Source organism: Poecile atricapillus, chromosome 12 (genome assembly GCF_030490865.1).
Source record: "Poecile atricapillus isolate bPoeAtr1 chromosome 12, bPoeAtr1.hap1, whole genome shotgun sequence".
In the NCBI taxonomy this organism is placed as follows: Eukaryota; Metazoa; Chordata; class Aves; order Passeriformes; family Paridae; genus Poecile; species Poecile atricapillus.
The window spans coordinates 15,714,814-15,737,886 of NC_081260.1; the positions used below are offsets into that span (position 1 = coordinate 15,714,814).

The window sequence follows — 23,073 nt, forward strand, 5'->3', positions numbered from 1 at the left end:
GGGCTCGCCCCGCCCCCGCGCGGTGCCCATTGGTCGGCTCGGCCGGCGGCGCGCTCCCATTGGCCGGCGCGGGTGCCAGTCGCGGCGCGGCCGCCGCCGGGCCGCCGTGCCGGTGGATGTCAAAGGCTGGCGCGGCGGCGGCGGCACAGTATAACTCGTGGGGCTGCCGCGGCCATGGCCACAGCCGCCTCCAACCCCTACGGCCTGCTGGGCGCCGGCGCGCTCGCCCACGCCGAGGGCGCGGGCATGCAGCAGGGCAGCCCGTTCCGCAGCCCGCAGAAGCTGCTGCAGAGCGAGTACCTGCAGGGCGTCCCCGGCAATGGGCACCCGCTGGGGCATCACTGGGTGACCAGCCTGAGCGACGGCGCGCCCTGGCCCGCGGCGCTGGCGGGCGGCCCGCTGGAGCAGCCCGACGTGAAGCCGGGCCGCGAGGACCTGCAGCTGGGCGCCATCATCCACCACCGCTCGCCCCACGTCTCCCACCACTCGCCCCACGCCAACCACCCCAGCGCCTGGGGCGCCAGCCCGGCTCACAGCGCCTCGCTGGCCGCCCCCCCCGCCGCCGCCGCCGCCGCCGCCGCCGGGCAGCCCCTGAGCGTGTACTCGCAGGGCGGGTTCGCGGTGGGCGGCATGCTGGAGCACGGCGGGCTCACCCCGCCGCCCGCCGCCGCCGCCGGCCAGGGCTTGCACCCGGGGCTGCGCGGCGAGGCCGGCGGCGAGCACGGCGAGCTGGGCGGCCACCACTGCCAGGACCACTCGGACGAGGAGACGCCGACCTCGGACGAGCTGGAGCAGTTCGCCAAGCAGTTCAAGCAGCGCCGCATCAAGCTGGGCTTCACCCAGGCCGACGTAGGGCTGGCGCTGGGCACCCTGTACGGGAACGTCTTCTCGCAGACCACCATCTGCCGCTTCGAGGCCCTGCAGCTCAGCTTCAAGAACATGTGCAAGCTGAAGCCGCTGCTGAACAAGTGGCTGGAGGAGGCCGACTCCTCCACCGGCAGCCCCACGAGCATCGACAAGATCGCGGCGCAGGGGAGGAAGAGGAAGAAGCGGACCTCCATCGAGGTGAGTGTCAAGGGCGTGCTGGAGACGCACTTCCTCAAGTGCCCCAAGCCGGCCGCCCAGGAGATCTCCTCGCTGGCGGACAGCCTGCAGCTGGAGAAGGAGGTGGTGCGGGTCTGGTTCTGCAACCGGCGGCAGAAGGAGAAGCGGATGACCCCGCCGGGCGAGCAGCCTCAGCACGACGTGTACTCGCACGGCGTGAAAACGGACACGGCCTGCCACGACCTCTGACCGCGGGCTCCGGCCACGGGACTGCCCGGCCGCGGGACTGCCCGCCGGGCTTTAACTTATGGTTTCGGGAGACGCGGCGAGGGGTCCCCGCCCGCCGCCGCCTCGGCAATATTATTATTTCTTTTTTTTTTTTTTTTTTTTTTTCCTCTCTCCGCTGATCACACACGGTGTTTACTCGCAGACAAGGTTTGTTTTCGGTCTCCGCTAAGACGAAGGAAAAAAAAAAAAAAACCGAAAAAAGAAAGACGCAAAAAATATATATAAAAAAAAAAAAACCGACCAACCCCAGCGCAAAACAAAATCTAAACAAAAAGGAAGAAAAAAGAAAAAAAAAACAGGAAAAAAAAAGGGAAAACCCACGGAAAAATAGAAAATTAAAAAAAAAAAAGAACGGAAAACCCGACAGAAAAGGAAAAAAGGAAAGACAGATGTGTGCCTATGAATAACCTTCCAGCGCCTTGGTTATATCAGCTGTATTTCAGGTGAATCTGTTTTACAATAGACTAGTTTTGCATTTTTAAAGACTTATATAGCGTTTTTTAAATGTCTGAGGTGTTTTACTACAAACTGTACACAATATTTGTGACCTAATTTGTATCGAATTGAGCAGTCCAAACGTTCCTCCCTTCCCCAAGCACCGGCAATGTCACCCAGCGGGGCCGGGGCAGGGCAGCCGCGGCCCTTCCTCACCCCCCCGAGGAGATGGGGCTCCCTCCGCGCCCGCGGAGCCCCGCACCGATGTGAAGAACAGGCTTTATTTGTTGCAGCTTTTTTTTTTCTTCCTTTTCAAGAACTTCCCAACACCGTAAAACGGTCGGGTCACAAGCCTGACCTCCCCCCCTTCTTCTCCCAAGGGAAAAAAAAAATAATTTATATATATATATATATAAAATAATTATTTCTAAGAGATTTACCCGAAATTAAGCATCACAGCCAAACCCGTGGCGTTTGCCAGTCTTTTTCTTTCCGAAGATGAGTTGGGCTTTTTGATCAGCGCCAGACTGAGAGGTCTGTAGTAAAACACCTTTATCCTTCTGCGCTTTCGCTTCGGAAATCGGTTTCTCTGTATTTTGTTTCGATAGTGAAGAGGAATGAGGTGTCGGGGGGAGGGAGGGATGGGGACAGAAAACGCCCGCATTTGGTTCACACTGAGCTTCTTTCCGCGTCGCAGGGAGATGCTGGATTTGTGGAAAAGCTTTTCTAGGGGGAGGGGGAAGAAAAAAAAACAAATAATCATAATAATCACCGACAAAACAAAACAGGGAGAAAAAAAAAAAACAAAACAAAAACCCAACAAACCCAACAAAAACCCCTCAACCACCAAAACAAAGTGGCTGAAATGCTCACGCCAGGAGCCGTTTTTCGGGCGCAGGGAAGTGCCGGGCTGCACCCGCCCCCTCTCCCCCTGTCCCTCCCAGCCCGTGGCTGCGTTGTCCCCAAGGGCGGGGGGTCCGCGTGTGTCTGTCTGTCTGTCTGTCCGTGTGTGCGCGCACCCCCCGAGCCCCGCGCTGCTCCCGCACCCCCGGGGCCGCCGGGCAGGGCCGGGCTCCCCCCCCCCCCCCGCTCCCGGGGCTGCACCCGCGGCCCCCCGAGGGCCGGGCCGGTCCCCGCTCCGCAGCTCCCGCACAGCATCCCCCTCCTCCTTTCCTTTCCTTTCCTCTCCCCCTTCCCCTCCTCCAGATTTTTTCCTTTCGACATTTATATTTTTCAAGTATTTTTCAGTAAGCGCTTAAAAAAAAAGGAAAAAAAAAAAAAAAAGGGAAATAAAAGAGGAAAAAAAAAAAGAAATTAAGAGAAAAAGAAAAAAAAATAACTCGACACTGAGGACCTGCCTATTTCTGCCAACTTTATAACTGTACAGTTTTGTATATTAAACGTTTTTTGGAAGTTATTAATTTAAAGAAAGATCATTTAGTTTATTCATTTAGTAACTGATGTATAATAAACGCTATTTTCATTAAAGGTTGCTTTTTTCAACTATTTTATCCAAAATTGCCTATTGCAGTTGCCAACAATTATTTATTTTCAATAAATTCCGCATTATGTTTAAAAAAAAGAAAAAAAAAAAGAAAAAAAAAACGTTTCAGAAAGAAACAAGAACAAAAAAAAAAAGCCTAAATGGGTGTCGGATAAAAATAATAACGAAACACACGAATGGCTGTAACGTTTGGTTGTCGAGCAGTTTTAGTCAAGGGATTTATATTGACGCAATATTTTATTGTTGTAAAAGGAAAACAAAAAAATTTAAAAAAGAAAAAAAAAAAAAAAAAAAGAAAAAAGGTTTAAATAAACATTTTTACGAAAGAAAAACCAAATAGCCGGAAAAGTGCGGGTGCGTGGTTTGTGCGCTGGCCGAGCCGGGGTGCGGGGGCTGCTCCGGGCCCCCAGCCCCGGGCACGGCCGGGGGGGCTCGAGGGGCCGATCCCGGCAGTGCCGCCGACACCTGCCGCGGCCTTTGGGCTGGAAAAAGCTCTTTTGGGGTGGTAAAAAAAGGATCTGTGCGGTTTTTTCGGGGCCGGGCAGCGTGTGTCCGGAGCCGCGGTGTGTGTGTGTGTGTATCAATATTTGTGCGCGTCCCGGCGCTGCCCCCGCCGGCCTGGCCGGGGGTCCCGGCCCCGGGCAGCGGCGGCGAGCGGGGCACCGGGCGAGTTCCTTTTGTTCCGCCCGTCCCCCCGCCCACCGTGGCCGGGCCGCGGCCGCCGGGAGCGGAGGGGCCGCGGAGCCGAGCCCCGTCCCCGCCCCGGGCCGCTCCCCCCGGCGGGGAGGAACAATAACACTTCATCACATCCAGCGCCGTCAGAGCGGGCAGCTCCGCGCCCGGCCCGGGTGGGTGCTGGGGGAGGCAGGGAAACGGCAAAAAACTTCGAGGGATCGCCAGCGAATCTGGCCTTTTATTATTTTTATTTTTTTATTTTTTTCTTCTCCCCCTTGCTGAAGCCGAACCTTGGAAAAAACAATAGCCAACCTTTCTGCCAGCAGTGTAGGGGGGAAAAAAATTTACCTTTAGGAATGGTGAGAAGCGGCCCAAGCAGGGAGAGAGCTCTCGTCTTCAATAAGCAGCAGCAGCACGCGAGTGGACAGGAGCCTTCCCACCGCACTGCCAGCACACCAACCCTCCTGCACCTGGGAGCGAGAGGGATTTGGGATGCGAACAGTGGGCCATGCATTGTTTCTGAACCATAAAACTGATTTATTTCATTGGTAAATCTCTCTGAGCTGCAGCAGCGCGGCCTTGGGGGCAGCGGGCCCGCGGCCGCCCCTGCGCTGGGCAGCGGGACCATCACCTCCAGCTCTCTCCAGAAGGATTACAGCAGCCGCAGAAAGGAAATAGAAGCCCCCAAAGCCCGGTTTTTTTTTTCAGTCAGCTCCAAGAACAGGATGAACGTGGCGTGGGGACCAAAGCAGGAGTGAACAGCCGTGGTTTGTAAACAGCCCCAGCTGAGGACAGCAGGAAAAGCTCCAGGTTCAGAGCAGCCCTGCGTGCTCACGGTGCCTCCCAACATGCGGGGCCCAGAGAGGCAAAGCTCCTCAAGGCAGCCTTGCTTTGGAGGAGGGACAGAAGGCGTTTCACTGAAATTAGCCCGTTTTAGAGCCCTTTGGCTGCTCTGTAAATACAACCACAGCGAGGGCTGGGTTATGTCTTATTTTAAAACAAATTAGGTTGAGACAAAAGAGATGCAATGAAAGACCAAATCAAATAAGTTTATAAACAGAAGCACTTCAAAGGCTGCTGGAAAGCTGGAGAAATAGGAGAATTTCGTTTAAAGAAAAGAAAATCTCCGCTGGTTGTTGCCCATCGATTTCAGTGTTCCTGCGAGCAAAAGGAAACTCTTTTGTGCCACCTAATGTTAAGTACAGATCACTGTTGTCTTCCTCGCTGCCCATCATCATGGTGAGCGTGGGGAGGCCTCGGGGTGCTGAGCCCATCAGGGTGGAGCTCTGCATCCCAAAGTCCCACCAAACCCAGGGCAGGGAAGAGAGAAACTTCAGCTTCACAGTTACCTTCTGAATTTAGGGATTTTTTTTTAAAAAAAGAACTCGGGAGGGGGTGGAGAGAAGCACGGGGTAGGATCATAAGAATGAGAGACTCCAAATTTGGGCTTTGTTATAAAAAAGTAGCTGCAGAACGAGCACATCCAGGGTTTATATAAGCTGCCCACCCCCAAGCTCCATCTCAGCATCCTCTGGGCTTGGGGGAGCTTCTCCCTCCGCTCTCCTCAAGAGCCCAAGTGGCCTGGCCTTTGCACACCCGTGTCTCCCAGCTGGAAGAATTTTGGTGTGTACTTTGCAGCCATTCACATTAATTTAGTATGTAAATATCTCACACAATCCTTTAAAGAAAGGGCTGAAAGCAAGTGTTTCTCTGATGACAATAAATTGCGCCAGTTTTGTGATTTTCATGGTGAGCATTAAACACCTTCAGCAATTTTTGAGGCTGAATGTTCCAAGCTTTTCATATTATACTAAAAAAAAAAAAAAAAAAAGAAAGAAAATGGAAAAAGAACCAGTGGCTTCCTTTGGGTTAAGTTTTAAATATTTGTAAGGTGTGCTCTTTAAAGATGGCCAGGACATGGAAGAGGGTTCTCTTGAAAGCAAAAAATTACTAGAAGTAAGCAGAGATGCCATTTCACTTTAGGCTGGTCATTATAAAGCATTCAAAATATGAACTGGTCAATCCATACCTTTCATTTGAGGCTGCATTTGACCAAGATGTTTTTAAAATCTCTCAAAATCAAGTATTTCAAGTTTTTCTTTCTGTTTTTTTAGGTATTGATCCCCTAGGTTCAGGAAGAACAGATGAGAGCAGCCTGGTCTTCTTGGGCTGCATCCATGTACCAAAACCACCACTGATTTTAGGGCCACATGTGCATGGAGGCACATTTAAAACCTCAGTCCTTCCCCCAGGAGCTCGTGGGGCTGAGGGTGGATGCCCTGATCCCAAAACCCAGACAAAATTCGCTGTTTACTCACCAGAGCAGCTTCTCTGTAATCAGTGAGCTCACCATGCAAATGGAGTTATTAATTAATCTTTGCACAACTGAAATGAACAGGGTTCCATCCTGGAAAAAATAAATATACAATATTTCAGGCAGGTGACCAATCCTGCTCAATATCCCCCCAAAATACCCACAGACATCAGGGCCTACATTTGTGCTCACTTTCCCCTTTTTCCAGCATCCTGTAACCAATAGACTGGAAAGGCTCCACAGCAATTACATATTTAGGATATGTGATAGCTGCAGTTAAGATCTTTACGACTGATTGCAGGATAAAATTTACTTCAAATGTGCAAGAGCCCATTTTTAAACCTCAGTCTTTCAGCTGCTTTGCATTAGAGATATTCCAAAGAATCAAAAGCAATTAGAGCATACAAAGTCTAAATGGTAAATAATTTCCAAATCAAAACCTTTATTAAAGCAATAAGCATCTATTTTTGTTAACGTTGTAAGAGATGGAAAGGGCCAAAGTAAAGAACTTTTGGTTCAATGTCATGGAAAGAAAGGCAGATTTCTATGCTGAAGAGCAGTTTAGGAAATCCCACCCCAAGTGGGTTTTGGGTTGAGTTTGAAAGACTTGGGAAAGCAGGACATGCAGCAGGATTTAAAACTCTCATTTTCGTGGTGGGGATGGGAGCAGGGACGGTTTGCACATGCCTGAGATGGGATCTGTAGGTGGATCCACAGCTCCCCATTCCCAGCGAGCGCCTCGGCGCCTTGCAAATATTTGTAGAATCACGTCCTTAATTAGAGTGGTAAAACAGTATTAAATCTTGGAATGGGAGAGAAAGAGGAGAGCGAGGAAGAGCTGTCACTGGCGAGAGCCTGTCAACAAGAAGTGAAAAAGCCAATGGTAAATCTCATTTCTGGGAGCTCTGGGTTTGCAGAGCCATCGACCGGCGGCTCCGGGCTCAGCGGCTCCTGATCGATGCTCTGCTGGCACAGCCCAGGAGCTGGGGGCTGCTGAAGTGGCTTTGAAAATGGGGATATTCCCAACAGAGACTGTGAAAAGCTGGGCAGCAGCTCTCCTCACCTCTGGTGTTATTTAGACACCCAAAATGCTGCTCCATTATTCCATCACTGGATTTTATTTTTTTTTAAACGATGCCAGTCCTTGACTTCTGCTCCTCGAGTACAAATAATATTTACCCAGCATAGAAGCGCCATTTCTGAACCCAAGTTGTTTTCCTTTTTGGCCAAAGCATGAAGTTTTGTTTTGCATATTCATCTTCAGACTTTGGGAAGGACAAAATCAAATCAAATTAAATCAAATCAGCCCACAGATCTTACAAAAAAAAAAAAATGTCTGGGGGAGATGAGAGTGTCTGAGCTGCCCTGCCATCACTGAAGGGCAACTGGAGGTAACACGAGCTGCTCCCCATCCAGGGCTTGTACTTCTGTCCAGATTATGGGATTAGTCTCTGTTACATCTATCTACAGTTGGGAACTTGTGATCCAGTTAAAGCAGCTTGAAAGGCGCCCAGCAGGTGCTGGGGGTCCGACTCGGTGGCACAAATTCCGTGAGTTACGGGGGCAAAGCAGGGCTGGCCTTGTGCCGGGCTTCCCAAGGCTCCCCACGGCTGGGGGAGACAGGGAAAACGTCCAAATCCTGCCAGAAAACACTCCCAGAAGGGGAAAATCAGCCACAGCCTCTTTTTATTCCACCCTGCATCTTGAAATGGAGTTGCTAATGCTTAAATACAAACGCTGTCAGACATGAGTTTATGATTCTTTGCTGCTGCACACACATCACACGGACACAGGGGATCTCCCACACCTCAGAAATGCTAATTCAGCTCTGGAATTCTGAGTTTGCAGAAACTGTCCTGTAAATGTCACGGGGGATTACCAAATCTACAAAGATTATAGCTCTGCATATGTTCAGACTATTGATTTAAAACTTTATTATCTTTGATATAAATTCTTTACAAAGGAAGCAATTCAGCGGTGGGAATTCTGCCCATGTCAAGCTTTTGCAAGCTTGGAATCCTTCTGTTCAATCCTGCTTTTCACTTCAGTGGGCAGATCTCTGTAGGTGATGCAACACAAACCCAGCAAAGCACATTATAAACACAAAATCCTGCCCTGCTCAGCCCAAACTTCTCCCAGCTGCAGCAGAGAGAGGATGCAACACACTCCCAGTTATTCAGCCATGAGGAGTTTTTAATGGAAAATGTAATGGTGTGGGGTTTACTCTCGTGTGTTCTTCATAGTGTAGTAAAGCTGTAGTAGAGCCTCAGAAAATCTGCCTTTGTAACAAGATCTCTGCAGAAATGAGTACATGGTGATGTGGCTGGCAGTGGTTTGCTCAGAAAAATTTGCAGTTGCATAGTAAGATATTTATAACAGGATTAGATTTCAAGTACAAAGCCCAAGTTCAAAGATTTTTCAGGATGGCGCACGAGAAAATGACAAACTCTGATTTTTTATTTTGAGTTCACAGTTCTCTGTGGTGGAGAACCTTTGTGGTAAAGCATCACTTGGAGCTGTCTCAGCTGGACCTGGGAAAATCGTGGCCCCTTCCCAGCCATGCCAGGATGAGATGCAGATGAGCACAACAGATGCTGGGAAAGGTCCCAGGCTCCCCTCCCTGGGATCTGCTCTCCTGCCTCTGATTCCACGGGGTTGGGTATTCAGGGAACAGCAACCTGCACATCTCACACCCATGTTGGCTCTCAACCCTCTGTGCAGGACTTTTCCTTCCTGGGAAAGCCCTGTGGAATCTCTCTGAATGCCACTCCTCGGACAGAAACAGTCCTGGAGCAATTCCAACCTGGTCCAGTGAGAGAGAGCACCCCTTACAGGACCTAAAAATCCAGGTCAAAACCTAAACTCTGCCTTGTTACAGGACCTAAAAATCCAGGTCAAAAACTAAACTCTGCCTTGTTACAGGACCTTCATCCTAAATCCAGGTTACAAACTAAACTCTGCCTTGTTACAGGAGCTCCATCCTAAATCCAGGTTACAAACTAAACTCTGCCTTGTTACAGGAGCTCCATCCTAAATCCAGGTTACAAACTAAACTCTGCCCAGCTTTATGCCCATTTTCTGTGCTGCACACCAGTTTGAGATCTCCAAATGTCAAACTCACTGTGAACATTTCCTGCTCAGTAACATTCTTCATCCTTGACTATAAAATACTTTTTTTGCTGGTTTGTCCAATATAAAACACGTCAAATGAAAGAATACCAAACAATTCTTGTAGCAGAAAAGACTTGAGTTTTTTTTCCTTATTTTCCTACAGAAAACACATCCACCTCTCATCCTGAGTTGTTGCTAGTTCTTGTGGTAAAAGGATGGTAAAAGGGATGAGTTCAGTGGTGCCTGTTTCAATCCCCATCACCACAGATATCTTCCCAAGGGGTTTATTCCATGCCATTTCTTCCTCTTGCCCCAGCCTAAGCCAGGAAAATGCGCTGTGGGAATTGTAACGCCTCATATATTCCAAGGGAGAGGATAATAAACTGGGCTGCTCTGACCTTTTTGGGATTGGTGCTGTTTGATCCCTCGTGTCCACAGCAGTGACCTGGGGAATGCCAGGCAGCAGGGCCAGTCCTGTACAGCACAGTGAAAAGGTTAAAGTCAGTGTTTATGGGTCTATTAAATGTTTATGGTCTTTCACAGGCCATAGCAGGCATTAAAATTATGATACCTCGTTCCCATAACAAACACTGGAATGAGAAGGGAAAAGGGCAGAGCGTGGGGCTGGTTGGAGGTGCTGCTCTGAGGGCAGGCAGGGACTGGGTTCCACCTCTCTCTGCTGCAGCTGGGAGAAGTTTGGGCTGAGCATTTTGTGTTTATAAGGTGCTGTGTGGGGTTTGTGTTGCATCACCTACAGAGATCTGCCCACTGAAGTGAAAAGCAGGATTGAACAGGATTCCATGCTCGCAAAAGCTTGACATGGACAGAATTCCCACCGCTGAATTGTTTCCTTTGTGAACACTTTGTATCAGGGTTGCTGCAATGAGGGCACAAAACCAGCGCAATATTCACTCACTGCTGTGAAACAGCCGAAAAGAAAGGACATCACAAGCCTGGGTGACACCAGAGATCACCCAACCCCATCCCCAGCTGCAGAAATTGGGAAGCTCAAACAGAGAGCAGACGTGCCTATCATCAGTCCTGAGAGGTTTTAAGTTGAAACACATAGAAATGAATAATTTTGGAGGCTGCTGGGACACCACTCCTGTCCCAGGGGCTGCTCAGCTCCCTGCGAGCTCCTTGCTGGGCTCTCACATCTCACAGTGCCTGTACAGCCCCATCAAACACAGCAGATTTTTGTTTTTTTTCTCTTCTAAATACATCACATCCTAATTTCACTGTGTGTCCTGAGATGCCCATGGTACATCCACGAGTGTCCACAAACAGGGACAATTCACAAACATCCAGAGAGCCCCAAAGGTCTCATCCCAGCCCTGTAAAACCTCTGCCTGCCACCACAAATCGCTGGATTTACACTGAATTTTCCTGGCAGGAAAATAAACTTTCTGTCAGCTCTAAAGGATGAAGAAATTCGGTCTGGAGACAAAAGCTCCCAAACCAGCAGCAGCCCTGGGCTACTGAGAGCTACTCAAAGACTGAGCTTGAGGTAACTCCTGTTTAAGAAGAGCTGTGAAAGTAAAATATGCAAAATCATTAAGTGTGTTATTTCCTACTATTACCCCAAACAAATTACTCTGGAAAATTACACTGTTTTTTCAAAATCACATCTGATCTGATAGTTGGTAATGAAAATAACAGGTCATTAAAATGGCAGTTATTACAAGTGTATGAAAAGTGAAGCCAAAACATCAAATATAATGATGTTATTGATATTTATTTTATTTTCTGTTATATCGCTAACACCCTTATTTTATTTGTTTTGTAATAGAGTATTAAAAAATAAATATATGTACATAAAATGCTATCAGTTGCGAAGAATTAAGAACATAGGGTAGGCACCAAGCCAGGATTAGATCACATAAATAGAAATACATGATTTAATGTTAATTAATATGTGGTACCCAGCCAGGACTGAGATATGTGGACACAGAAGGACAGGAAGAGCTGGGCTGACAGGTGAGAAAAGGTGCATGGTTCAGTCAGTTTTCCCAAACTTTACACCCCAAGTGCTTTATGGAAACCAAAAACTTAAAGAAAGAAGGAAAAGAAAATTAAAAGAGAAAGTTCCACCAGGTTTCACAGCCTTTTAAACCTGGTCACAGGAATTCAGTGCTGCTTCTCGGGCTTTGCACATCATTTACCTCCTGTGTTGAAATAAACTGAAATTCCCAAGCAGAGCCAGGTGTCCCTGGGGCAGCTCCTCGAGTGCCATCCCTGCAGTGATGGGTTCCCATTGTCCTCCTGAGCAAGGGAAATTCCTCCTGTTCTGCAAAACAAGGGAGGAGGAAAAGGGGAAGGAGAGGGATGGGAACAGGGCAGCCCAAAAGGCTCAGCCAGGAGATGGGAGGGTTTCAGCCCCAGCCGTGCCCAGCTGGGTGTGCTTTGGCACAGCACAACCTAGGGGAGGTAAAAATGAGAAAGAACATTAAAAGAAGAGAAAAAAAACATTCATTGGGATGTGGGCTGAAGTGTGGGGGGTGCTTTGGAGTGTGAGGGCAGTGCTGGGTTCAGACAGCAAAATATTGGGGCTGTTACTGAGCACTGCAGTTCCTGAACATCTGTGGTGCCAACGCAGCTCTTTGCACTCCAGAACCACCTGTGCAGTGAAATCATCACTAAAAGGTTCTTTTAGGAGTAACTGTTCTTGTACTACAGAAAAGAGCCTTTACAAATTCAATTAATAGAAAAAAAATCAAACTGAATTCCTCATGCAGGATTTTTTTCACTCCGTTCCATGTGCTAAATATTTGGTCTGCGTTGTAGAACAGAAATTAATTTTTTTTTGTAAATTTTTTGGGGGGGTTCTCCAAGCTCTTGCACAGAAAAAACTCAGGCTGCCCATGCAATTTTTGCTGTGTCTGAAGATGAAAGAATTAATGCAGTAACATTATGTGGATGAAGGTGATGAAGGGTGCACAGCAGCGCTGTTGAGCTGAGCAGAAAAGCTCCTGATTAGACAAAAATGGTACCCAAGCAATATATGGTGGAAATCTCTGGTGTTCCAGCAGCAGCAGCAGCAGCAGCAGGAGGATCCCATGGCTGGATAATCAGACACAGGCTCGGTGCTGTCCCAGAGAAGTTCTGCCAGCTCTGGCTGCCGAGCTGCGGATTCCAAACCTCCCTGATTCCCCCCGTGTCTGCCTGGGGATGCAGGAGATGGAGCAACTGGGAAATCAGCAGAGCAGCAAGCTGAGCACTACAAATTGGTAAAAATTATTTAATACTGGGAAGCTGATCTCGTCACCCCCTGGTAATTCTGTCAATTAAGCGGATGGAATTAATATTAATTATCAACGACGAATTGTTTGCGGGTGTGATAATGAATGGAGGAAATAAAAAGAAACACAGCACATTTATGATGCAGTAATGTTGGTTTTCTCTGAATATTTCCTCTGGAATCTCTTTTGGTTCCATTAAAAAGTACTTCTAGAATTATATTCTTTTAGTGTTTGAGTTGCAAATCAGCCTGGACAGATTAGGAAGTGCCACAAAGCAAATGTGCACACTGAAATTCTCTCTGATCCAAGAAGTTACATTCACTTTAAAAAAAATGAATCAGAAAACAACCCACAGAGATACTCAGCAAGAGTAGTCATCCTGGGAAAAAAAGGGAAGAGCAGCATTTGGAAATATTTTAACTGGAGAAGCAATCATTGGAATATCACTCCCACTCTGTGCTGGTGCCCTCAACAGATTGCAATAACTTTCTTTTCATATTAGGGAAAAAAAATCAGAAGAATAGAATAGAATTTTGCTTATTCTATAAGCAAAAAACCTGAATCTCTGAGACATCATTTATAATTAGTTTTCACTAATAATTTTGATTAATCTCTGCCACTTTGCTCTGCAGCTTCAAGGTGCCCCCTTGGCAGCTGTTGGGGAACCTTCTCCTTTGCCATTAGAGCAGGAGAGACCTTGGTTAGAACACCACTGACAAGGGCATCAGCTTCTGGAGTGTTTGACAGCGAGATTTGCACACAAAATTAATCCTTAGAGGAATATTTCCCTCCAGAACAACCTTCCTCCACCCCCAAAAGTTTCCCAAATGCTCCCACTGGCAGATGGTGCAAACCCAGGCAGGTCCACAGGAATTGTTCATCACCACTCCTGCTGGGGGTTTTGAAACTTGTCACCAAGACCAGAAATGCAATTTTCACTACTTGGGATCGTTTTCCAGCTCTTTCTTACCTGAATTGGAAGGTGACAATAGTTTCTAGGTTAGGAAAGGGAATTCTTGATAACTTGTATGGGCTCTGGGAGATCCAAGACAAGGGAATGGGGGGCACAGGGGTAGGAGCAGCAATGGAAAAAGGGATACAAGGAATGCTAATCTTTTCTTCAGAGCTGTATATAAAATGATGTATCCATTCTGCTGCTTGAGGAACATAAATATCAGTTATTAAGACAATCAGGATTTGTTCTTTGCAATTACTTTTTAATAGAAACATGAATCTCAGTTAAAGCCAGATTTACGCTCACCTCTGCCTCACCCAGTGCCAGGATCTTTGATCCCAAATTATTTATGAGGTGGGGAAATGTCTCCTGCATGGGGTGTTTCTGCTTGAAATGGGCAATAGGCTCTTCCCAAAGGCCTTTGCACCTTTATTGCATAAAATAATCTGCTGCTGAAATGCATTTATAGCTGCAACATGCAGTTATTACAAAAGCAGTCAGCAATAAAACTTAAAGGCTTGGGGCAGAAATTGAATAAAAACATCATTTCCAGTTTGAACAGTAAAACTGAGACACTGGGATCCCAACAGGAGGATTTGGGCAAACACCCTTCCAATGGGAAACACCCATTGCCACCTCTTGTAGTGAAGGGTGGTGAAATCCCAGAGGCAGAAACAGAAAGCTGCCACACGCAGGGGCTGCAGGGAGCATCCTCATGCTGTGGATCCTGCTGCCCAGCAGCTCCAGCTTCCCCCTTTCCCCATGGATCTACGTGTCAGACACCAGGGCTTCTGCAAGAGTCTGCTGGGATTTACTTTGGGGTTTCCATCTTTTTATTCTTTTTGTTTTGGCAGTAATTTCTGTCCCTCCTCCCCCTCCTGTCTTGAAGCATCACAAGGGATCACACTTGGTTCTGTTCTCATTAGAAATGATATCTAAGTTAATTCAGTTTTTGGGGGGTGGGAATGGGGTTCCAGGCTGAGCCAGAGTAAGAACTCCATGAGTGAAGTGACCCCAGTCCCACCACCCTCCCCAGCCTCGTGTGCACTCCAACAGCTTCTGCTTTTAACCAAAAACCTGATTCACTCTTCTAACGAGTCTTTCAGAGTGTCAGAAAGCAAGGGAAGGCAAACTGAAGTTCTTAGGGAAAGGTTTCATTTGGGCAGGGAACACAGGGATAATAAATTAATGTTTCTCTCCGAGTGGAGCCTGTGCAGGTTTGGCTCCAGGAAGCAGAACTCATTTTGCACACTAAAAGCAGCTGTAATCGTTTGAAATCCATATTCAGAAAATAATTCTGAATCGTTCAGGTTCTTTGACATTAAATTACAATTAATTTTTAAGTAAATTGAATGTAGTTTTATTTACAAGGCCAAGCTCCCAGCCCTGCTCAAGTGGGAGGAAAACCAACCTTCCGCTGGTGTCAACTGGAATTTAAAGGAATTGGAACTCTGAATGCTCAGTGTGCTCCAGAGTGCTCAGGATCGCATGAATCCCTTCTCTTTGAGGAGAAAAGCTGTCTGAATGTCACTCACACTGCCCTTTATTTTTATCCATTAGACAAACAAAATGAATGATCACATTTATGTGGAAAAAAAAGCAGACCCCACGGGCTATACGGCGTGAAAAGAACTCTTTCTGCCCAGCAAGATAATGCTTGAAAAGGTGAATGAAAAGATTTTAGCAAAGAGGAAAATGTCCCTGTAGGACCCTTCCTAATTCTGAGCTCTTCAGCAACGTCAGCCTCGCTAATCCATACCTAGCTGTGAGTTCAAATGAAAAATTCATTAACTTTGTGTCCTTTAATTTATTAGGTGTAGCAACACTCCTCATCAGGGGAAGGGCTGAAAGGAGGGGACAATCAGGGCGCTTTTATTCTCTTGGCAAACCCAAGGGCTCACAAAAGGAGAGGACCCGTTTGGGAGAAATTACCCTCCCTAATTAGAAGCGCCGCCGCCGTTGGCAAAGGGAAAATGGGAAATCTGCCATCAAAGCCCTGCCACGGCCACGGCCACAACCACGGCAGGAGCAGGCAGGGCTGGAGGCTCCTCGGTGACCAGTTCATCCCCAGCGGTGCACAAAGAGGGAACAGGCACAGGAAAGTCTTTTTTTACAGAGAATTAAAACTGAAAGGTAGATTTTCTCCACCACAACAGGACTGGATGCTGCTCCACATCCCCTGCACTCACTGCTGATCCATCCTATCCCTGTCTTTTGTCAAATTGGAGAGGCTTTTCCCAGCAAACTGCCTGAGCTGGGGTGCAGGAAGCGAGAACAGGAAATAGAGAGGATATTGAGTGATCACATCCACGGTGGGACCTGGGATAACAACCACTCCTGCCTTTCTCTCAGCCTGGTAGGATTTGGTTTTATTCCCAGTAACACAATATTTTGTCCTTACGTGACCCTCCCCGGTGTCCCTTCCCTCCCTCTTTGGAAAGGAATAAATAATTATCCGTATTTTCTGCCAGGAAACACAGATAGTGAGTGGGGTGAGATGGACAGCAGCCAGGGCAGTGCCAGCAGCAGAGCCGGGGGCCCAGGCCCCATTAACATTAATGCTTAATTAGTGTTTACATTTTCCAAGCAAAATGTAAACACGTATCTGCACCAGCCAGCGGCAGCTGTGGTGGAGGGAGTGGTGTTATCCAACAGCAATTTCCTCTCCTTTCAAAGGGGCATCTCCAGTAGGTAGGACCACAAAGCAGCATCTGAATCATGACACCTCGGATTGTTCCCTATAAAGGACACAGCAGGGTCACATCACCAGTCCTGAGGTAAGACCAGCAGATATTTGGGCTGATGAGAAAGGGTAAGTAGTAGGAAAACAAAACAAAAAAAAAATAAGCCATTCAAAAAAGCCCAGCCCCTTTGAGGTTGCTGCAGCAGTCATCTATGATTTCAATTATGGAATTACAAACTGCCTTGATAGCCATATGGATATAGGCTTTGAAGACAGGAATTATTGTTCCCCAAATTAATTGTTCTTTGCAACAGCAGAAAACTCTGAACAGCTGTAAAAAATGTTCACAATGAAATCCGAGTGTAGTGGAGGTTAATCCAGGTTGAAATTTCTTTACAGAAATTAAAATGAAGTTCAGCTGAGCCAGAAGTTCATGAAATCAGCTTCTCCTGCTCACAAAGATGACAGAGATGCTCTGGCTGTTGGCCTTCCACCCCTCCAAAGTGATGCCCAGCTTACCCAGACACGAAACACATCCCTCTGTCACCACTTGGACCTTCCTGAGGCTCCTTCCAAACGTCTCCTTCCTCATGGTCCAAGTTCTGCCACTCCTGGGATCCCACTGACAAACAGCTGGGGGAGAAAATCACACTGCTGAGGATTTTCTGCTGCAATTACTGAGAAACAAATCCACAGATACTCTGTGCCACCGATATTTCTAAAACCTCTGTCACCTCTGGGGGTGTTGGGACAGTGGATGTTTGTGGTTCCACAGGGGATGGGTATGATGGGGGCTTCATGTCTAGCTGTCAGCAAGGGATTTCCCCAATATTGGAAGTCAGGGCAGTGCAACATCACCTCCTCTACACCTTGAGAGTCACATTTGGTCTCCCTCCTCCTTTGGAACACTCCTGGAAAGCCTTAGGGGCTGGGGAAGGTGAGAAATTCCTTGGGCATCGGAGTTGAAACGAGGTGGTTTTCCTGGAGGGAGGTGCACAGGCACCCATTTCCCACTCAGTCACTCTCAGCAGCCACTCACTGTGCTGAAAATCAAATGTAAATGTTGATTTTGTGCCATAAACCGAGTCCCTCTGGAAAGGTGAAAAACTATCAAGGAGAACAAGCACAATCAATGCAAAAACCAATATAACTGTAAACTAGGCATAAATGGCCATCAACGTATGTCATCTCTATAAGGACAGGGGAGATACACAGGGTGTTAAGGCAGTTATTTAAAGAAGGAAGACTTTAAAAAATGTGTGAAATTATCCCTGAGGTTGAAGACAACTCTCCCAGTGTTTGCTGAAAGGTGCAAAACCTAAAACTGTTCAAGCTGCTCTGGTTACCCAGCAAGAACAAGAGCTCAGGCAGGCAGCACAGAGCTGGCAGGACATCACAATTTGTTCTAAGAACAGTAAATAACACAGCTTTATCACAACTTTATTCTCTCTTATTTTCTGACAGAGTTCAAGTTTTGGTGCTGTGACAAGGAGGAGAGCACCTGAACATGAACAGCATCACCGTGGCTTTGTCACTTTTAGTGACTTTTCTTCAAAGGCAGGCACAGATATAATTATGTAGAGGAATTCCCCTTGCCATTTATGAATATATTGATGACCCCATGGCCCCCAGAGCAGCCCCTAATCCCTGAATCAGGACAGGAGAGAGGGTGAAGGTGCAGGACTGTCCCTGCAGTGAGATCAGTGATACCAGACTCATCTGCAGGTCGGTGCCACAGCTCTCAGTGAGGCACAAATCACAGGAGTTGCTATAAAATACACCATTATGATTTTTTTAGGATGTACTTGCATTTCTTTTCAAAGCTCAAATAGGAATTAAGCTCTGTGATTTCCTCTCCATGCAGGGATGACTTAGCACAGGTGTCATCTGTCCCCAAGGCACCAGAACGACCAGACTGACCTCAGAGTGCACCCAGAAAATTACAAAACACACACAAAAAGCCCAAATTCAGCCTGGAAGAACAAAACAATGAGCAGATATTGCTGCCCACATAGAACTCATTTTGCAGTGCCCTGCAGGAGATGAGTGCATCCCCCAAAGGTCTCACCTGGGGAAGCTGCAGGTGACACTCAGGCACAGCTCTAACCTGGATGCTCCCAATAATTCCCAAGCCTTGGGAAGGAACAGCCTGGAGCAGCAGCAGGAATCTTCTCTTTGTGTGCCACACCAAGCTGGGCTGGAGCACATGAGGGCACAAAGGGTGGAAGTTTTTTATTATGAAATAAACTTTGCAAAGGCTTAGCAAGACACCTTTGATGTTTCCAAAGAGCCCATCTGAGCTCAGTTTTGGAATAAAGTAGCCGGCTCAATGATATCTTAATTTCTTGAAGACAGTTGTTCAGTCTCTTTTCTATACTGTATGTTCCACATTAAGTCATTATCTATGCTGTTCACTCCATTAATTCTGCTAGTTTTATTAGCAAAGTTCTGCTGCCTGGTCCTGTAGCAGTGACAAGCATTTCTAAAAGCTAATCTGACAGATAATGACTCCATTAAGTGTTGAATACTAATTGGTTTACATCAGGGGCCTGAAATTAATTGATGTAAATAAATTAGCACCTGAGCATGCATCACCCCAGCTTTGGATTTTCCTAAATACCAATGATTTTTAAAGCTTGTATCTTCAGCAAAACGCAGCGGAATATAAACAGACAGGATGAGTAATTAAAATGTGGCAACAAAATAAGACTATCAAGATGAGCTTAACAAAGATTGTTTACCTATTGATGGAAAGGGTAGTGCCTGCCTGTACAGTCTGTTTACACTGCTCTGACTCCTAGAAAAGATACTTTTCTGACAGCTTCCCAAAGATATAATTATCATTTCTATAATAACAGTGACACTGACCCCCACACCATTTACTAAGATTTAGTAAAGTTCTGTGATATGCAGGGAATGTGTCCTATTAATCACAACAAACACCTGCCCCTCCCTTTAAAAGTCAAGGCTTCAATTATTAAATCAAGGAATTAATAAAAGTTATTTTGTTTTAAAAGGATGAAACCTCATTATAGTGGTGATTTGTCATTGGAGTGACACAAATAATGACTGATTCCTAAAGCCTGGGAGAGTGAGAGGGAGCCTGGGCATGTCAAGAGCAATCCATAGGTTAGAAGACACTAACAAATATGGTTTATTTTTATCTATAGATTTACAGTCACTTGCACCTTTATAAGCAAAAATAAAATCTAATATAAAACATTAAAAATCTGAGAAGAATTCACGTGCCTTGGGAAAGTGGAAATCATTCGGAGCAGTGAAAGAAACTCAGCCCAGGACAAGATGGAATCACAGAATTGTTTAGGTTGGAAAAGATCATCCAGTCAAATCATTCATCCAGCACTGCCAGGCCACCACTGTCCCGTGTCCCCAAGTGCCACATCCACAGGGCTCTTGAGTCCCTCCAGGGATGGGGACTCCACCCCTGCCCTGGGCTGGACAACCCTTCCCATGCAGAATATCTGGACAATAAGAGGAACCTGCGGGCAGCAGCTCCATCTCCACCAGGGAACTCACCTGAATCCCTGCTGGGAAGCTTTGGGAAGGCCACTAAGGTTACTCAAAACACACCCATTAACTCCAGTCTGCTTTGGATCAATTTCCTAATTAATCCCATTGATTTTGGGTCAGAGACACTGCTGATTTTCACATGCACTGAAGAACCCTTTGTTTGACAGAGCTTTCATCACTGTGAAAACACTGAATGATTTAAAGTTATCCTGCAAAGGATGAGCCCAAAATTCCTTCCCAAATACCCCAGCTATCCCTGCCCTCTGGCAGTGGGAGCCATTCCCTGTGTCCTGTCCCTCCATCCCTTGCCCAAAGTCCCTGCCCAGCTCTCCTGGAGCCCCTTCAGGCACCGGGAGGGCTCTCAGGTCTAATACCAGGTATCATTCCATGAAAAACCACAGAAGGAGCTGTAACAGTCCAGGGGGATGCTCCTGTCCCTGGGAGCTCCCAGGCTGGTGCTGGAGCCGGATCCTGCTGGGAGCCGGGTTTGGCATTCCCGCTGTGCTCCTTTCAGGATCCGCTTTGATCCAACGCCAAGCGCCAGCCCCAGCTCTGTAAACAACAACTCCAGCGTTCCTCTCCTCTGCCCTGGCTGCTCCAGGGGCTGGGAGCACCAGGAATGGCTCATCCCACCTTTCAGGAGCACCAGGAATGGCTCATCCCACCTTTCAGGAGCACCAGGAATGGCTCATCCCACCTTTCAGGGGACTTGTAGCTCCTAGACCAGTCATTTCTCACCGCTCTGGCTCTGATTTCAAGTTCATCTGCTGCCTCTCAGTCCCTGAGCCACCTCAGAATTCCCACATGGACAAAAGTGTCCCACCCCTGGCTCCAGGTCCTGTCCTACCCCTGTGAACCATTCCTGGCATTTACATCACTGGGATTTTTGGGGGGCTGGCACTCCCCCAAGCACCTGACAGACAAAGCCCCCTAAACATTCCCCACACACCCCCAAAGCTGAACTGCTGGGAAGAGTGGAAGAAAGTCCCCAGGAAAGCAGCTGTGACAAAAGCAGTCATTTCTGGGCTCAACACACCAGAGATTCCTCCCAGAGCTATCAGCCAGCTTCAGTAATAAAGGTAAAAGACAAAAAGTATTAATAACTGGGAAAGGATACAGGAATGAACAAACCCTTTGCCACTTATGGAGTAAAATACAGCTCCAAGTGATGAAACATTTTAAACACTTTAAAGTTTTTAAACATTGCCTTAAGCTACATAAGAAGTCGGAAGGATTCAGTAATTCCATGTTCCCTGACACAGCCTTTCTTTGAAAGCTTTCACCCAAAACTGTGGAAAACTGCAAAGCATCAGCTCTGGGAAAACTTCAGCCAACATCCATCATCAGCCAGGTACTGGGCCCAAACCAGTTCATTTAAAATCCCAACTTGGTTTAGAAGGACCTTAAAGCCCCTCCAGTGCCACCCCCTGCCATGGGCAGGGACACCTGCCACAATCCCGGGGTGCTCCAAGCCCTGTCCAACCTGGCCCTTGGACACTTCCAGGGATTTCAATGGATAAAAAGCTTTTTCCCCTAGGAAAAAAAAAACCAAAAAAACAGCAGAGCCCCTCAAAGCTAAAGCAACACCCTCGAGGTGGGGAGAATGTGGCCCTGTGTGGGTGTGGAGAGGTTTTGGTGTGGTCCATCCTCTTCTCCAGCTTCCACTTTTAGGGCAGCTTCTCTCTGACCTCACCTGTGCAAGGATTTTGATTCAGCCACCACCAGAAGCACTGGGAAATCATCAGGAGTTAACCAGGGAAAATTAATTACAGGAATAAAACTTCCTTGAGTCTCCTCATCAGTGTTTAAGTATAATGACTATTTATTAGTCAGGGTAATGGACAACAGAGCTGAAAGGGTGCAGGTTTCCAGTAGTCACCATGCATATGCTTAATGAGAATTCAAAAGACATAATGAATTAGGATTCCCCTGTTGGGCACTGAGTATTTCTTCATTAAATTCTAATGAACTGGGAAGAGTATCAGGTTTGCTCATGCAGTGTAATTTCCCCCCTTTTTATGGTTATGTTTACATGCATTTAGTTAATCCTCATCATCCTTATGACAAAGAAGTGCTGAAAAAACAAGTTTGTTAGGAATGGGAGGAAGATAAATATGCAGAGACAGGAGAGTCAGCAGCACAAATTGTGTGAAATAATAGAATTTGTGCTGTACCCCACAGGACCCACAGCCCCCAACCAGACACTGCTTTTTTTATTCAGGAATTGTGGGATGAGATGAAATCTCATTTAGTAACAAGATTATGGCAAATGATGGTGCGGTTTCATTGATTACCACCTTTAGGAAAAGAAAGAACTCATTCCTAAAAACACACCTAGCACATGAGAGGGGTTAGTGCAGATAAATCCAAATTGCTCATCACAGAACTGATGGCAAAAACAACCCAGGGAAAAAAAAAACCAACATTTCATTGAATGACTACTTCAAATGTGACCGTGCTGTCCCCAGAACAGTGCCCTGGACAAGAGGTGGCTGGGCTGTGCACACCAGGCAGCCCAGAGAAACAAACCCCACAAGTCTGAGGTGTTGTGGGCTCTCCTGAAGGGCATCCAGAGGAGCTCCTGTGGCTTTGGAAGCTGGATATCTCCACACCCCCAGCTCCTGTGAGTGAGCTCCTGCAAGTAATTTCCTATAAGTACGTGGTTGCTACAGAGCAAGAAGCATAAAACCAATAATCTGTGCTGGCGTGAAGTCAAAAAATATTTTCAAAAGGGTAAGAGGGCTTGAAAGAGAGGATGAAAGCAGCTGCAGTAATCCCACGGTGTCTTCATGCCTTTCCAGAATGATGGCAAACTGGAAATCCATTTGCAAGCCACCTGTGGTCCCTGTGGGGGTCAGAGGCACCACCCCAGATGATCCCAGAGCTGGCCCAGCTCTGCTCCTCCTGCTGGCAGCTGCCCAGGTGACAGTGGCACCTCGTGGGGACCGGGCCAGGTCCCCGTGTGGTGGCACTGTCCCTGCAAACCCCAGCGTGGCCCCTTCATCAGCACCTCCCGCCTGGAAATCCAGGGGATTAGAGCTCTTCATCCCCTCCCTGCCTGGTGGCAACACTAGCAAAGCTGTTAGGCTGCTATGGCAATTTTATGGTGCTTAGAAAATTAATTAGCCACTTATTAATTAAAATTTGTCATTAATATTATTGTTATTATCTTTTCTTTTAATTCATTCTCTTCTAGAGCTTGGGTTTTCTTCTTTTCTTTTTTTTTTTTTTTTCCGCTCCTCTTCCTTTGTATTTCTTGTTTGCTTCCCAGGATGGACACAGCCCATCCCAGCT

At 47.2% G+C, this 23,073-nt stretch overlaps 2 protein-coding genes across 2 annotated transcripts; one reads left to right on the plus strand and one right to left on the minus strand.

Annotated features, from left to right (window-relative positions):
- The first annotated feature begins 23 nt into the window (after positions 1 to 23).
- POU3F4 (POU class 3 homeobox 4) lies at positions 24 to 1,470 on the plus strand. The gene has a single exon (XM_058848068.1). It carries the CDS (start codon positions 175 to 177, stop codon positions 1,291 to 1,293), a length of 1,119 nt encoding a protein of 372 aa, XP_058704051.1. The 5' UTR covers positions 24 to 174; the 3' UTR covers positions 1,294 to 1,470.
- On the minus strand, positions 1,377 to 12,175 carry LOC131583682 (uncharacterized). The gene is made up of 5 exons (XM_058848077.1): positions 11,534 to 12,175; positions 6,265 to 6,353; positions 4,295 to 4,416; positions 2,208 to 2,493; positions 1,377 to 1,497 (listed from the first exon to the last, which is right to left on the minus strand). The coding sequence occupies exons 1-5, from the start codon at positions 11,624 to 11,626 to the stop codon at positions 1,452 to 1,454; spliced, it is 636 nt and encodes a 211-aa protein (XP_058704060.1). The 5' UTR covers positions 11,627 to 12,175; the 3' UTR covers positions 1,377 to 1,451.
- Between the last annotated feature and the right edge of the window lie 10,898 nt (positions 12,176 to 23,073).